The sequence below is a fragment of the Phyllobates terribilis genome, unplaced genomic scaffold, assembly GCF_046119375.1.
Source record: "Phyllobates terribilis strain yellow unplaced genomic scaffold, ASM4611937v1 Scaffold_11__3_contigs__length_659146591, whole genome shotgun sequence".
In the NCBI taxonomy this organism is placed as follows: Eukaryota; Metazoa; Chordata; class Amphibia; order Anura; family Dendrobatidae; genus Phyllobates; species Phyllobates terribilis.
In genome coordinates this window covers 647,864,460-647,879,673 of record NW_027362771.1, presented here as the reverse complement: position 1 = coordinate 647,879,673, position 15,214 = coordinate 647,864,460, and the positions used below count along the sequence as shown (strand labels likewise).

Sequence of the window (15,214 nt, the reverse complement as noted above, 5' to 3'; positions counted from 1 at the left end):
GCAGTCACTGTGTACATACATTACATTACTGATCCTGAGTTACATCCTATATTATACTCCAGAGCTGCACTCACTATTCTGCTGGTGCAGTTACTGTGTACATACATTACATTACTGATCCTGAGTTACATCCTATATTATACTCCAGAGCTGCGCTCACTATTCTGCTGGTGGAGTCACTGTGTACATACATTACATTACTGATCCTGAGTTACATCCTGTATTATACTCCAGAGCTGCACTCACTATTCTGCTGGTGCAGTCACTGTGTACATACATTACATTACTGATCCTGAGTTACATCCTATATTATACTCCAGAGCTGCGCTCACTATTCTGCTGGTGGAGTCACTGTGTACATACATTACATTACTGATCCTGAGTTACCTCCTGTATTATACTCCAGAGCTGCACTCACTATTCTGCTGGTGCAGTCACTGTGTACATACATTACATTACTGATCCTGAGTTATATCCTGTATTATACCCCAGAGCTGCGCTCACTATTCTGCTGGTGCAGTCACTGTGTACATACATTACATTACTGATCCTGAGTTACATCCTATATTATACTCCAGAGCTGCACTCACTATTCTGCTGGTGCAGTCACTGTGTACATACATTACATTACTGATCCTGAGTTACCTCCTGTATTATACTCCAGAGCTGCACTCACTATTCTGCTGGTGCAGTCACTGTGTACATACATTACATTACTGATCCTGAGTTACATCCTGTATTATACTCCAGAGCTGCACTCACTATTCTGCAGTATTGGATAATCCTCCCTAGTTTCATACTAGGTGTTCTTAGTTTCTACATGTGCAGATGATGGGGTGAGGGGATACCCCGGGGTGGGGGGTGCAGCTGTTTTATTGGACTCCGTTCGCACCTGTCTCACGCTACATCCTCTATTATCATTTTCACTGAACAGATTTTATTATAAAAAAAATTAAATATGTTTTTCTTCTTGATGTGGGGAATGAATTGTTGGATGCGCGGCCATTGCTGTGAGGGCCGGTCCTGTGTCCGCAGCCTCGGGGCCGTCACTGTTTATAGCAGGCGCCTGTCACTTGTCCCATGCGGACCTGTCTGGGTCTGTGGTGAGAGTTGGAGCAGCAGGTTCTCGGTTTTGTTGCTGGTGTTGGACCGCTCCTCCTCCGCCGCCGCCGTTCTGATCCGCAGCGTTCCTGAGTCCGGTCTCCGCTGTCAGGGTCATGTGCTTAAGGCTTTGGTGGACGGTTCCTCTAAATCTTGACAGTCCGGGGGGTGATGGATCAGCGGCTGCAGGGTGTAGCTCTCTTGGACGTTGTCCTCGGCTTTGGGGGCTATCCTTGACGTGAACGTGCCCTTCACGGTGCCGTGGACGGCGTCCTTCAGCTGTGGGAATGTAGAGAGGTGGGAGTTACTGTATGTGGGTGATCGGCGTCAGACATCGTCATGTAGAAGACCCAACACCGAGGCTTCTCCACAACACACGGCATCAACCATGAAGCCCCCCCCAGGCCAGGTGGACCGGTCATCATATCACAGAAGGAGATGATGCAGAGGTCACCGCCCGTCTGTGGACCGGGGCACCTGCGCCATGTCAGACTGTCACACATGGCAGCTGTCAGGACCATCATTACCTCACTCAGAGACACCACCCCGACCAGCCGGCCAGTATTGGTGACATAACCCAGCCGCAGGCCCAGAAGATTGAAGAGGTCGTAGCACTGAGGAGACACGAGAAGGAAAGAGAGTGAGGAGGGACGACGCTCTCGATAAGGAAAGAGAGTGACCCGAGTGAGGAGGGACGACGCTCTCGGGGCCGGTGGTCTACAGCTTCTCCTGCAGACTTCTCCTGCTCTGTGACCTCACCTGGTAGAGCGTCTGTTTCTCCATTAGTCTGTACGGGGCGGGATCAATGATAAGGTCCTCGATGGGCACAACCTCATTGAGCTGGCGGCACTCCCACTCCTCCACCTGTGAAATGCAAGGTGCCGCTAAGAGCCAGATACACTGCGGGCAACACCGACAACATCAGAGGACAATCCTACATCTGCGGGTCAGGAATATCAGGGTGTCGGCACATTGTACCTATAGTCAATGGTCACTATGACACCAATAATATCCTCCACCTGTAATGTCCTCCTGTGATATCCTCCACCTGTAATGTCCTCCTGTGATATCCTTCACCTGTAATGTCCTCCTGTGATATCCTTCACCTGTAATGTCCTCCTGTGATATCCTCCACCTGTAATGTCCTCCTGTGATATCCTTCACTTGTAAGCTCCACCTGTGATATCCTCCACCTGTAATGTCCTCCTGTGATATCCTTCACCTGTAATGTCCTCCACCTGTAATGTCCTCCTGTGATATCCTTCACCTGTAATGTCCTCCACCTGTAATGTCCTCCTGTGATGTCCTCCACCTGTAATGTCCTCCTGTGATGTCCTTCACCTGTAATGTCCTCCTGTGATGTCCTTCACCAGTAATGTCCTCCTGTGATATCCTTCACCTGTAATACTGCTCCACCTGTGATATCCTTCACCTGTAAGCTCCACCTGTGATATCCTCCACCTGTAATGTCCTCCTGTGATATCCTTCACCTGTAATGTCCCCCTGTGATGTCCTCCTGTGATGTCCTTCACCTGTAATGTCCTCCTGTGATGTCCTTCACCTGTAATGTCCTCCTGTGATGTCCTTCACCTGTAATGTCCTCCTGTGATGTCCTTCACCTGTAATGTCCTCCTGTGATATCCTTCACCTGTAATACTGCTCCACCTGTGATATCCTCCACCTGTAAGCTCCACCTGTGATATCCTCCACCTGTAATGTCCTCCTGTGATATCCTCCACCTGTAATGTCCTCCTGTGATGTCCTCCACCTGTAATGTCCTCCTGTGATGTCCTTCACCTGTAATGTCCTCCTGTGATGTCCTTCACCTGTAATGTCCTCCTGTGATATCCTCCACCTGTAATGTCCTCCTGTGATGTCCTTCACCTGTAATGTCCTCCTGTGATGTCCTCCTGTGATGTCCTTCACCTGTAATGTCCTCCTGTGATGTCCTTCACCTGTAATGTCCTCCTGTGATGTCCTTCACCTGTAATGTCCTCCTGTGATGTCCTTCACCTGTAATGTCCTCCTGTGATGTCCTTCACCTGTAATGTCCTCCTGTGATGTCCTTCACCTGTAATGTCCTCCTGTGATATCCTTCACCTGTAAGCTCCACCTGTGATATCCTCCACCTGTAATGTCCTCCTGTGATATCCTCCACCTGTAATGTCCTCCTGTGATGTCCTTCACCTGTAATGTCCTCCTGTGATGTCCTCCACCTGTAATGTCCTCCTGTGATATCCTTCACCTGTAATGTCCTCCTGTGATATCCTTCACCTGTAATGTCCTCCTGTGATATCCTTCACCTGTAATGTCCTCCTGTGATATCCTCCACCTGTAATGTCCTCCTGTGATATCCTCCACCTGTAATGTCCTCCTGTGATATCCTCCACCTGTAATGTCCTCCTGTGATATCCTTCACCTGTAATGTCCTCCTGTGATATCCTCCACCTGTAATACTGCTCCACCTGTAATATTCTCCACCTGCAATGTCCTCAACCTGTGAAACATCTCCATATTCTACAGTATATACTGAATGTTTCCCACTCATCATATACACCATTATCCCCCACCTGTAACACACCTCCATCTGTATTATCCCCCGCCTGTAATATCCCCCGCCTGTAATATCCTCCATATCCTACAGTATACTCGCATGTTTCCCACTCATCACATACACCATGATCTTGACTGATACGTCAGGACCACTATACCCACCATTCTCAGGTACTGGTTTCGGAATTTGCTTGAGCGCCTCTTGCGGCCCACCGGCCTCGGTGTCTGTGAATGAGAGTTACTGAGTGAGCGCTGGTTTCCCGCAGTGATCGCGCCCATCGTCTTCCTGAGCTGCAGATACGCGTCCGGTATCTCATACACAATCACTCCTGACATCCTGATAAGGACACGCGGCTCTTCACTCCTTATGGAGATGAGTCCGGCAGCTGCTGATTATTACGCCCAATGTGTATGTGCGGCTGAAGACCCCCATGCACGCTGTGAGTAATGCTGGCCAGTCTGGATGATCAGTGGGACTGGCCACGTTACGTCTCCGAGAAGTCTGACCATACTAGGCCGAGCATGCATGTGTATGGGGGAGTCAGGAGGGTCAGAATAGAGGACCTCCTACGCCACAGCCGGGGGCGGGGGGATGCTTGCTCACCTCCTCACTTTCGTAGGTGACGGTCTCCTGAGTGCTGTAGGTGGCCGTGTCTCCGTTCTCCGGTTCCTCTGCTGAGATGAGGAAATACAGATGACGGTTGGTGTCTATTGCGTTATCTTAGCAGTGGAATGGATGACAGCGGCAGTGCACACAGTACCGTCATGGCCTCATGGTTATCGCAGTATCTTATGGGGTCTGTGACCCTGTAGGCCAATACTAGGATGGGAGAATGGATACTCAGGTCGGTCAGGAATCTGTGGCCACTGGACAAGAGCCTGCGAATCTCCAACCTCCCTGCATTCCCGCCTCCTCTGATTAGCCAGTGTGATGTCATCATTTGCGGTATGACGTCACGTCAGCCCGGCTAATCAGAAGAGGCGGGAGGGAGGAGATTCGCCGGGGGATGGACCCGAGTCCCGAGAAACCATTCTCCCATCATAATCAATATGATTTGACTACGTCCTTATGGGACATCTAGGGGCTTCCCACATTAGATACTGTAAGTCGCACAGACGTAGCCCATGGTTGAGACCCTCATAAATGATGGGCGCCCAACACATGCTGCTGGGAATGAAGAAATGGCTGCACATGTGCAGGGAGTTCGCAAACCAACGATTTTTGGAAATCTAGTAGAGCGAGCAGCTCAACCATGGTCCGCCACCGCTCTCTTCCTGGCGGCATCCAACAGACCCCAGCCTGGAGACAGATGGGACCACGGCTATATGACATTTATGGAGTATCGTGAGGAGGGGGATTTCGGCAGACATGGCTCTGAAGCATGACGAGATAACAGGGCAAAGATCAGTAAACAGGACGCGCGGGCAGCACTCACCAGTTCTGGGCAGTTTTGGTCTGGAGCAATCACCCAGAGACTGAAATACAGAAAAGTGACGACATGACGGTTAGCTGCCACCTGCTTCGATTACTACATTGCCAAGCTCTTCACTTTCTTTTCTTATGACTTTCTCTCCTCTCCTTTGGTCATTTATGTTTTCTGCTGTCCTCTATGGATTGTGACCCCTATATCACCCCCATTCCCAGGGTCCCAGGCTGCTCTCTTACTGTCACAGTCCCGTTGTGGTCCAGGTTACTCCCGGGCTGGTTCATCATATACTGCATCCTCCGCTCAGTGCTGAGCTGGTCAGACAGGAGTTTGCTGAGAGTCTTCCGACTGACAGAGCCAAGAAGGATCCTAGAATCTGAAGAAAGCAAAAGACTCGTGTTACAACGAGTCTGGAAGGCACCGAGACGAGGTCAGAGGGTGGTAACAAGTCAGTGATCGGCACAGACTAGAGATGAGTAGATACGAGAGAGAGCGGGGCAGATGTGGCACCACTACACATTAGGAGGCTTAGCTTTATAGCCTTCACGTCACATCACTGCCACGACCTACAAAAGCCTTTACCCCAGGAGATGGGAAGATGACCACAAGTCCCAACGAACCACTGCCTATCTCTGAGGGATCTTCCTGGACTCTACGACACCTCTCCGGCGATCCACCGGTAGCATCCTGTGTTGGTGTCCGGCCTCACTACTACACGTCATGGGTGGCCCCATCACAGAGGCAGCGGGCAGAAGAGGCTAGTCCTCCCCTCTCGTTCTACACAAGGATGTCAGGATTTATCACGACCGATCCCAATCACCATTACAGAACAGGAGGGAGGACCGCACATTCCCGAGATAAAAAGAAGACGAACCTTCAGCATCGACAATGGGAAACTGCCTAAGATCTGAAGACTTCAGGAGGTTCCGGACGTCTTTGTATTTGAAGCCCTTCACGAGATACCGCAGGTCGGTCACCATGAAATCCTCTGCACATATATCGTGGGCGCTGGGATTTAAAGAAATCGTTATCAAGAGACCCATCTTGGATCCCCATCCTCCCACCATCCAGTCCAGAGTCTGATCTCCCTGCCATCTCACCAGTTCTTTCCAAACACCAGCTTTGGGAGGTACGGAAGTTTCTTGACTATGACTATAATGTCAAAGAATGAATTCTGGCAGCTTTGACTGATGGCGTTCGCTATAAGGACAGCAATCAGGACGGGGAGAATATGGGACATCTGCCCCGTCAACTCAAATACCAAGAGCGCTGTAGAGAGGGTTTGCGTAACGGCCCCAGAATATGCTGCGGCCCCTGCAAAAGCGAGAGGAACCGGATAAGAAAATGCGGACCACCATGTTATCAGCGATCACGCCCCCATCAGAGGGGACAACCGAGTCTAGAGCAATACTGGCACCTGCGAGCGCGTATCCAGCAGGAGTGATCTTAATAGGGATGCCCTCCGAGATAAACCCATCGGGAAAGATTTTGGCAATTATTTCTCCATACAGACGACCGAGTCCAGCACCTGTAGGAACAAACAAGAAGCTGACGAATCCGCACTAGGTGGTTGGCTCAGTGTACGATGTAGACAGACCCCCTAGTGATTGACTATGTGAAAGGTAAAGGGCACCAGGAAAATGGAGAAGGTAATCAGGAATTGCTCCAGGCGATAATCTGCATAAACCTCTGGATCATTAGCTGTGAGAGGTGGATTACATGGGACTGCTGACCACTGGAGGGGTGTGTGTGTATATTCACTATCTCCTCACCATTGGGCTCATGGACTACCCATGATGCTGGGGTGTATATCTACTGAAGGATGTGAAGTGGACAATGAGTTATCCTTCTGATGGCGAAGACTTGTCTGTGCACCATCAATAGGGAGGGTCATTGCAGCATAGGACCATGTGGACTTGAACATGAATGATGCACTTGGGACCCTCTTCGGAGTAAGTAGATCGTGTACGTATCCCACCATCCATGGGACTAATAGATGCTCTTACGACTGGCACTGTACATACCGGGAGAGTTGATTATCACATTGTAAAGGACGGTCGCTGGACCGGGATAATCAAAGGCAATGGTTCCCCATAGGCATGCCAATGATTAGCAGGGGTCCTGGACCCCCACTGATGTAATACTGATGGGCAAAGGTTAAAATCCAGATGAACCCCCTCAATATATACTCAGCGAGGCCACAACATTACTCACCGTATACAAACACGGGAAGGAAGTATCCAGCTGGGATGATCATGGTGTTAGCAAAAAGGAGCATAAAAAACTAAAGAGACGCAATAAGAAAAGCTGTAATCAACATATAACGCAAATGTGATATACACAGAATATCCACATATAACGCAAGTGTAATATACACAGAATATCCACATATAACGCAAATGTAATATACACAGAATATCCACATAACGCAAATGTAATATACACAGAATATCCACATATAACGCAAATGTAATATACACAGAATATCCACATAACGCAAATGTAATATACACAGAATATCCACATATAACGCAAATGTAATATACACAGAATATCCACATAACGCAAATGTAATATACACAGAATATCCACATATAACGCAAATGTAATATACACAGAATATCCACATATAACGCGAATGTGATATACACAAAATATCCACATAACGCAAATGTAATATACACAGAATATCCACATATAACGCGAATGTGATATACACAGAATATCCACATGTATCACACACAGAATATCTACAGAATATCCACATGTATCACACACAGAATATCTACAGAATATCCACATGTATCACACACAGGATATCTACAGAATATCCACATGTATCACACACAGGATATACACAGAATATCCACATGTATCACACACAGGATATATACAGAATATCCACATGTATCACACACAGGATATATACAGAATATCCACATGTATCACACACAGAATATCCACATGTATCTCACACACAGAATATCCACATGTATCACACACAGAATATCCACATGTATCACACACAGAATATCCACATGTATCACACACAGAATATCCACATGTATCACACACAGAATATCCACATGTATCACACACAGAATATCTACAGAATATCCACATGTATCACACACAGAATATCCACAGAATATCCACATGTATCACACACAGAATATCCACATGTATCACACACACATAATATCTACAGAATATCCACATGTATCACACACAGAATATCCACATGTATCACACACAGAATATCCACATGTATCACACACAGAATATCCACATGTATCACACACACATAATATCTACAGAATATCCACATGTATCACACACAGAATATCTACAGAATATCCACATGTATCACACACACATAATATCTACAGAATATCCACATGTATCACACACGCATAATATCTACAGAATATCCACATGTATCACACACAGAATATCCACATGTATCACACACAGAATATCCACAGAATATCCACATGTATCACACACAGAATATCTACAGAATATCCACATGTATCACACACAGAATATCCACATGTATCACACACAGAATATCCACATGTATCACACACAGGATATATACAGAATATCCACATGTATCACACACAGGATATCTACAGAATATCCACATGTATCACACACAGAATATCTACAGAATACCCACATGTATCACACACAGAATATCCACATGTATCACACACAGAATATCCACATGTATCACACACAGAATATCCACATGTATCACACACACATAATATCTACAGAATATCCACATGTATCACACACAGAATATCCACATGTATCACACACATAATATCTACAGAATATCCACATGTATCACACACACATAATATCTACAGAATATCCACATGTATCACACACGCATAATATCTACAGAATATCCACATGTATCACACACAGAATATCCACATGTATCACACACAGAATATCCACATGTATCACACACAGAATATCCACAGAATATCCACATGTATCACACACAGAATATCTACAGAATATCCACATGTATCACACACAGAATATCCACATGTATCACACACAGGATATATACAGAATATCCACATGTATCACACACAGGATATCTACAGAATATCCACATGTATCACACACAGGATATCTACAGAATATCCACATGTATCACACACAGAATATCTACAGAATATCCACATGTATCACACACAGAATATCCACATGTATCACACACAGAATATCCACATGTATCACACACAGAATATCTACAGAATATCCACATGTATCACACACAGAATATCTACAGAATATCCACATGTATTACACACAGAATATCTACAGAATATCCACATGTATCACACACAGAATATCCACATGTATCACACACAGAATATCCACATGTATCACACACACATAATATCTACAGAATATCCACATGTATCACACACAGAATATCTACAGAATATCCACATGTATCACACACACATAATATCTACAGAATATCCACATGTATCACACACGCATAATATCTACAGAATATCCACATGTATCACACACAGAATATCCACATGTATCACACACAGAATATCCACAGAATATCCACATGTATCACACACAGAATATCTACAGAATATCCACATGTATCACACACAGAATATCCACATGTATCACACACAGAATATCCACATGTATCACACACAGGATATATACAGAATATCCACATGTATCACACACAGGATATCTACAGAATATCCACATGTATCACACACAGAATATCTACAGAATACCCACATGTATCACACACAGAATATCCACATGTATCACACACAGAATATCCACATGTATCACACACAGAATATCCACATGTATCACACACACATAATATCTACAGAATATCCACATGTATCACACACAGAATATCCACATGTATCACACACATAATATCTACAGAATATCCACATGTATCACACACACATAATATCTACAGAATATCCACATGTATCACACACGCATAATATCTACAGAATATCCACATGTATCACACACAGAATATCCACATGTATCACACACAGAATATCCACATGTATCACACACAGAATATCCACAGAATATCCACATGTATCACACACAGAATATCTACAGAATATCCACATGTATCACACACAGAATATCCACATGTATCACACACAGGATATATACAGAATATCCACATGTATCACACACAGGATATCTACAGAATATCCACATGTATCACACACAGGATATCTACAGAATATCCACATGTATCACACACAGAATATCTACAGAATATCCACATGTATCACACACAGAATATCCACATGTATCACACACAGAATATCCACATGTATCACACACAGAATATCTACAGAATATCCACATGTATCACACACAGAATATCTACAGAATATCCACATGTATTACACACAGAATATCTACAGAATATCCACATGTATCACACACAGAATATCCACATGTATCACACACAGAATATCTACAGAATATCCACATGTATCACACAGAATATCTACAGAATATCCACATGCAACACACACAGAATATCTACAGAATATCCACATGTATCACACACAGAATATCTACAGAATATCCACATGTATCACACACAGAATATCCACATGTATCACACACAGAATATCCACATGTATCACACACAGAATGTCCACATGTATCACACACAGAATGTCCACATGTATCACACACAGAATGTCCACATGTATCACACACAGAATGTCCACATGTATCACACACAGAATGTCCACATGTATCACACACAGAATATCTACAGAATATCCACATGTATCACACACAGAATATCTACAGAATATCCACATGTATCACACACAGAATATCTACAGAATATCCACATGTATCACACACAGAATATCCACAGAATATCCACATGTATCACACACAGAATATCCACATGTATCACACACACATAATATCTACAGAATATCCACATGTATCACACACAGAATATCCACATGTATCACACACACATAATATCTACAGAATATCCACATGTATCACACACACATAATATCTACAGAATATCCACATGTATCACACACAGAATATCCACATGTATCACACACAGAATATCCACATGTATCACACACACATAATATCTACAGAATATCCACATACATCACACACAGAATATCTACAGAATATCCACATGTATCACACACAGAATATCCACATGTATCACACACAGAATATCCACATGTATCACACACAGAATATACACAGAATATCCACATGTATCACACACAGAATATATACAAAATATCCACATGTATCACACACAGAATATCCACAAAATATCCACATGTATCACACACAGAATATCCACATGTATCACACACAGAATATATACAAAATATCCACATGTATCACACACAGAATATATACAAAATATCCACATGTATCACACACAGAATATATACAAAATATCCACATGTATCACACACACAGAATATATACAAAATATCCACATGTATCACACACAGAATATATACAAAATATCCACATGTATCACACACAGAATATCCACATGTATCACACACAGAATATCCACATGTATCACACACAGAATATCCACATGTATCACACACAGAATATCCACATGTATCACACACAGAATATCTACAGAATATCCACATGTATCACACACAGAATATCCACATGTATCACACACAGAATATCCACATGTATCACACACAGAATATCTACATGTATCACACACAGAATATCCACATGTATCACACACAGAATATCCACATGTATCACACACAGAATATACACAGAATATCCACATGTATCACACACAGGATATCTACAGAATATCCACATGTATCACACACAGAATATCTACAGAATATCCACATGTATCACACACAGGATATCTACAGAATATCCACATGTATCACACACAGAATATCTACAGAATATCCACATGCATCACACACATAATATACACAGAATGTCCACATGTATCACACACAGAATGTCCACATGTATCACACACAGAATGTCCACATGTATCACGCACAGAATGTCCACATGTATCACGCACAGAATGTCCACATGTATCACACACAGAATATCCACATGTATCACACACACATAATATCTACAGAATATCCACATACATCACACACAGAATATCTACAGAATATCCACATGTATTACACACAGAATATCCACATGTATCACACACAGAATATCCACATGTATCACACACAGAATATACACAGAATATCCACATGTATCACACACAGAATATATACAAAATATCCACATGTATCACACACAGAATATCCACAAAATATCCACATGTATCACACACAGAATATCCACATGTATCACACACAGAATATATACAAAATATCCACATGTATCACACACAGAATATATACAAAATATCCACATGTATCACACACAGAATATATACAAAATATCCACATGTATCACACACACAGAATATATACAAAATATCCACTTGTATCACACACAGAATATATACAAAATATCCACATGTATCACACACAGAATATCCACATGTATCACACACAGAATATCCACATGTATCACACACAGAATATCCACATGTATCACACACAGAATATCCACATGTATCACACACAGAATATCTACAGAATATCCACATGTATCACACACAGAATATCCACATGTATCACACACAGAATATCCACATGTATCACACACAGAATATCTACATGTATCACACACAGAATATCCACATGTATCACACACAGAATATCCACATGTATCACACACAGAATATACACAGAATATCCACATGTATCACACACAGGATATCTACAGAATATCCACATGCATCACACACAGAATATCCACATGTATCACACACAGAATATCCACATGTATCACGCACAGAATATCCACATGTATCACGCACAGAATGTCCACATGTATCACGCACAGAATGTCCACATGTATCACGCACAGAATGTCCACATGTATCACACACAGAATGTCCACATGTATCACACACAGAATGTCCACATGTATCACACACAGAATGTCCACATGTATCACACACACATAATATCTACAGAATATCCACATGTATCACACACAGAATATCTACAGAATATCCACATGCATCACACACAGAATATCTACAGAATATCCACATGCATCACACACAGAATATCTACAGAATATCCACATGTATCACACACAGAATATCCACATGTATCACACACAGAATATCCACATGTATCACACACAGAATATCCACATGTATCACACACAGAATATCTACAGAATATCCACATGTATCACACACAGAATATCCACATGTATCACACACAAATATCTACAGAATATGCACATGTATCACACACAGAATATCCACATGTATCACACACAAATATCTACAGAATATCCAAATGTATCACACCGAATATCCACATGTATCACACACAGAATATCCACATGTATCACACACAGAATATCCACATGTATCACACACAGAATATCCACATGTATCACACACAGAATATCCACATGTATCACACACAGAATATCCACATGTATCACACACAAATAATATCTACAGAATATCCAAATGTGTCACACACAGAATATCCACATGTATCACACACACATAATATCTACAGAATATCCACATGTATCACACACAGAATATATACAGAATATCCACATGTATCACACACAGAATATCCACATGTATCACACACAGAATATCCACATGTATCACACACAGAATATCCACATGTATCACACACAGAATATCCACATGTATCACACACAGAATATACACAGAATATCCACATGTATCACACACAGAATATCCACATGTATCACACACAGAATATACACAGAATATCCACATGTATCACACACAGAATATCCACATGTATCACACACAGAATATCCACATGTATCACACACAGAATATCCACATGTATCACACACAGAATATCCACATGTATCACACACAGAATATCCACAGAATATCACACACAGAATATCCACATGTATCACACACAGAATATCCACATGTATCACACACAGAATATCCACATGTATCACACACAGAATATCCACATGTATCACACACAGAATATCTACAGAATATCCACATGTATCACACACAGAATATCCACATGCATCACACACAGAATATCTACATGCATCACACACAGAATATCTACAGAATATCCACATGTATCACACACAGAATATCCACATGTATCACACAGAATATCCACATGTATCACACACAGAATATCCACATGTATCACACACAGAATATCCACATGTATCACACACAGAATATCCACATGTATCACACACAGAATATCCACATGTATCACACACAGAATATCCACATGTATCACACACAGAATATCCACATGTATCACACACAGAATATCCACATGTATCACACACAAATAATATCTACAGAATATCCAAATGTATCACACACACATAATATCTACAGAATATCCACATGTATCACACACACATAATATCTACAGAATATCCACATGTATCACACACAGAATATATACAGAATATCCACATGTATCACACACAGGATATATACAGAATATCCACATGTATCATACACAGAATATCCACATGTATCACACACAGAATATCCACATGTATCACACACAGAATATCTACAGAATATCCACATGTATCACACACAGAATATCTACAGAATATCCACATGTATCACACACAGAATATCTACAGAATATCCACATGTATCACACACAGAATATCCACATGTATCACACACAGAATATCCACATGTATCACACACAGAATATCCACATGTATCACACACAGAATATACACAGAATATCCACATGTATCACACACAGAATATCCACATGTATCACACACAGAATATCCACATGTATCACACACAGAATATCCACATGTATCACACACAGAATATACACATGTATCACACACAGAATATACAGAGAATATCCACATGTATCACACACAGAATATTCACATGTATCACACACAGAATATACACAGAATATCCA

At 42.4% G+C, this 15,214-nt stretch overlaps 1 protein-coding gene across 3 annotated transcripts in view; it reads right to left on the bottom strand.

Moving 5' to 3' along the window:
• Positions 1 to 914: 914 nt before the first annotated feature.
• LOC141167172 (chloride channel protein ClC-Kb-like) overlaps positions 915 to 15,214 on the bottom strand; it is a 103,121-nt gene continuing 88,821 nt past the window's right edge. For 2 of the 3 annotated variants that reach the window (XM_073654580.1, XM_073654582.1), the window contains exons 12-22: positions 7,296 to 7,365; positions 6,499 to 6,609; positions 6,182 to 6,395; positions 5,956 to 6,089; positions 5,321 to 5,457; positions 5,091 to 5,130; positions 4,259 to 4,329; positions 3,817 to 3,879; positions 1,861 to 1,965; positions 1,629 to 1,715; positions 915 to 1,380 (exon numbers count right to left, since the gene is read on the bottom strand). In XM_073654580.1, coding sequence (XP_073510681.1) covers positions 1,216 to 1,380; positions 1,629 to 1,715; positions 1,861 to 1,965; positions 3,817 to 3,879; positions 4,259 to 4,329; positions 5,091 to 5,130; positions 5,321 to 5,457; positions 5,956 to 6,089; positions 6,182 to 6,395; positions 6,499 to 6,609; positions 7,296 to 7,365 — 1,197 coding nt within the window. In that variant the 3' untranslated portion in view covers positions 915 to 1,215. The remainder of the gene's footprint in view (positions 1,381 to 1,628; positions 1,716 to 1,860; positions 1,966 to 3,816; positions 3,880 to 4,258; positions 4,330 to 5,090; positions 5,131 to 5,320; positions 5,458 to 5,955; positions 6,090 to 6,181; positions 6,396 to 6,498; positions 6,610 to 7,295; positions 7,366 to 15,214) is intronic. The other variant, XM_073654581.1, reaches the window with a different exon arrangement.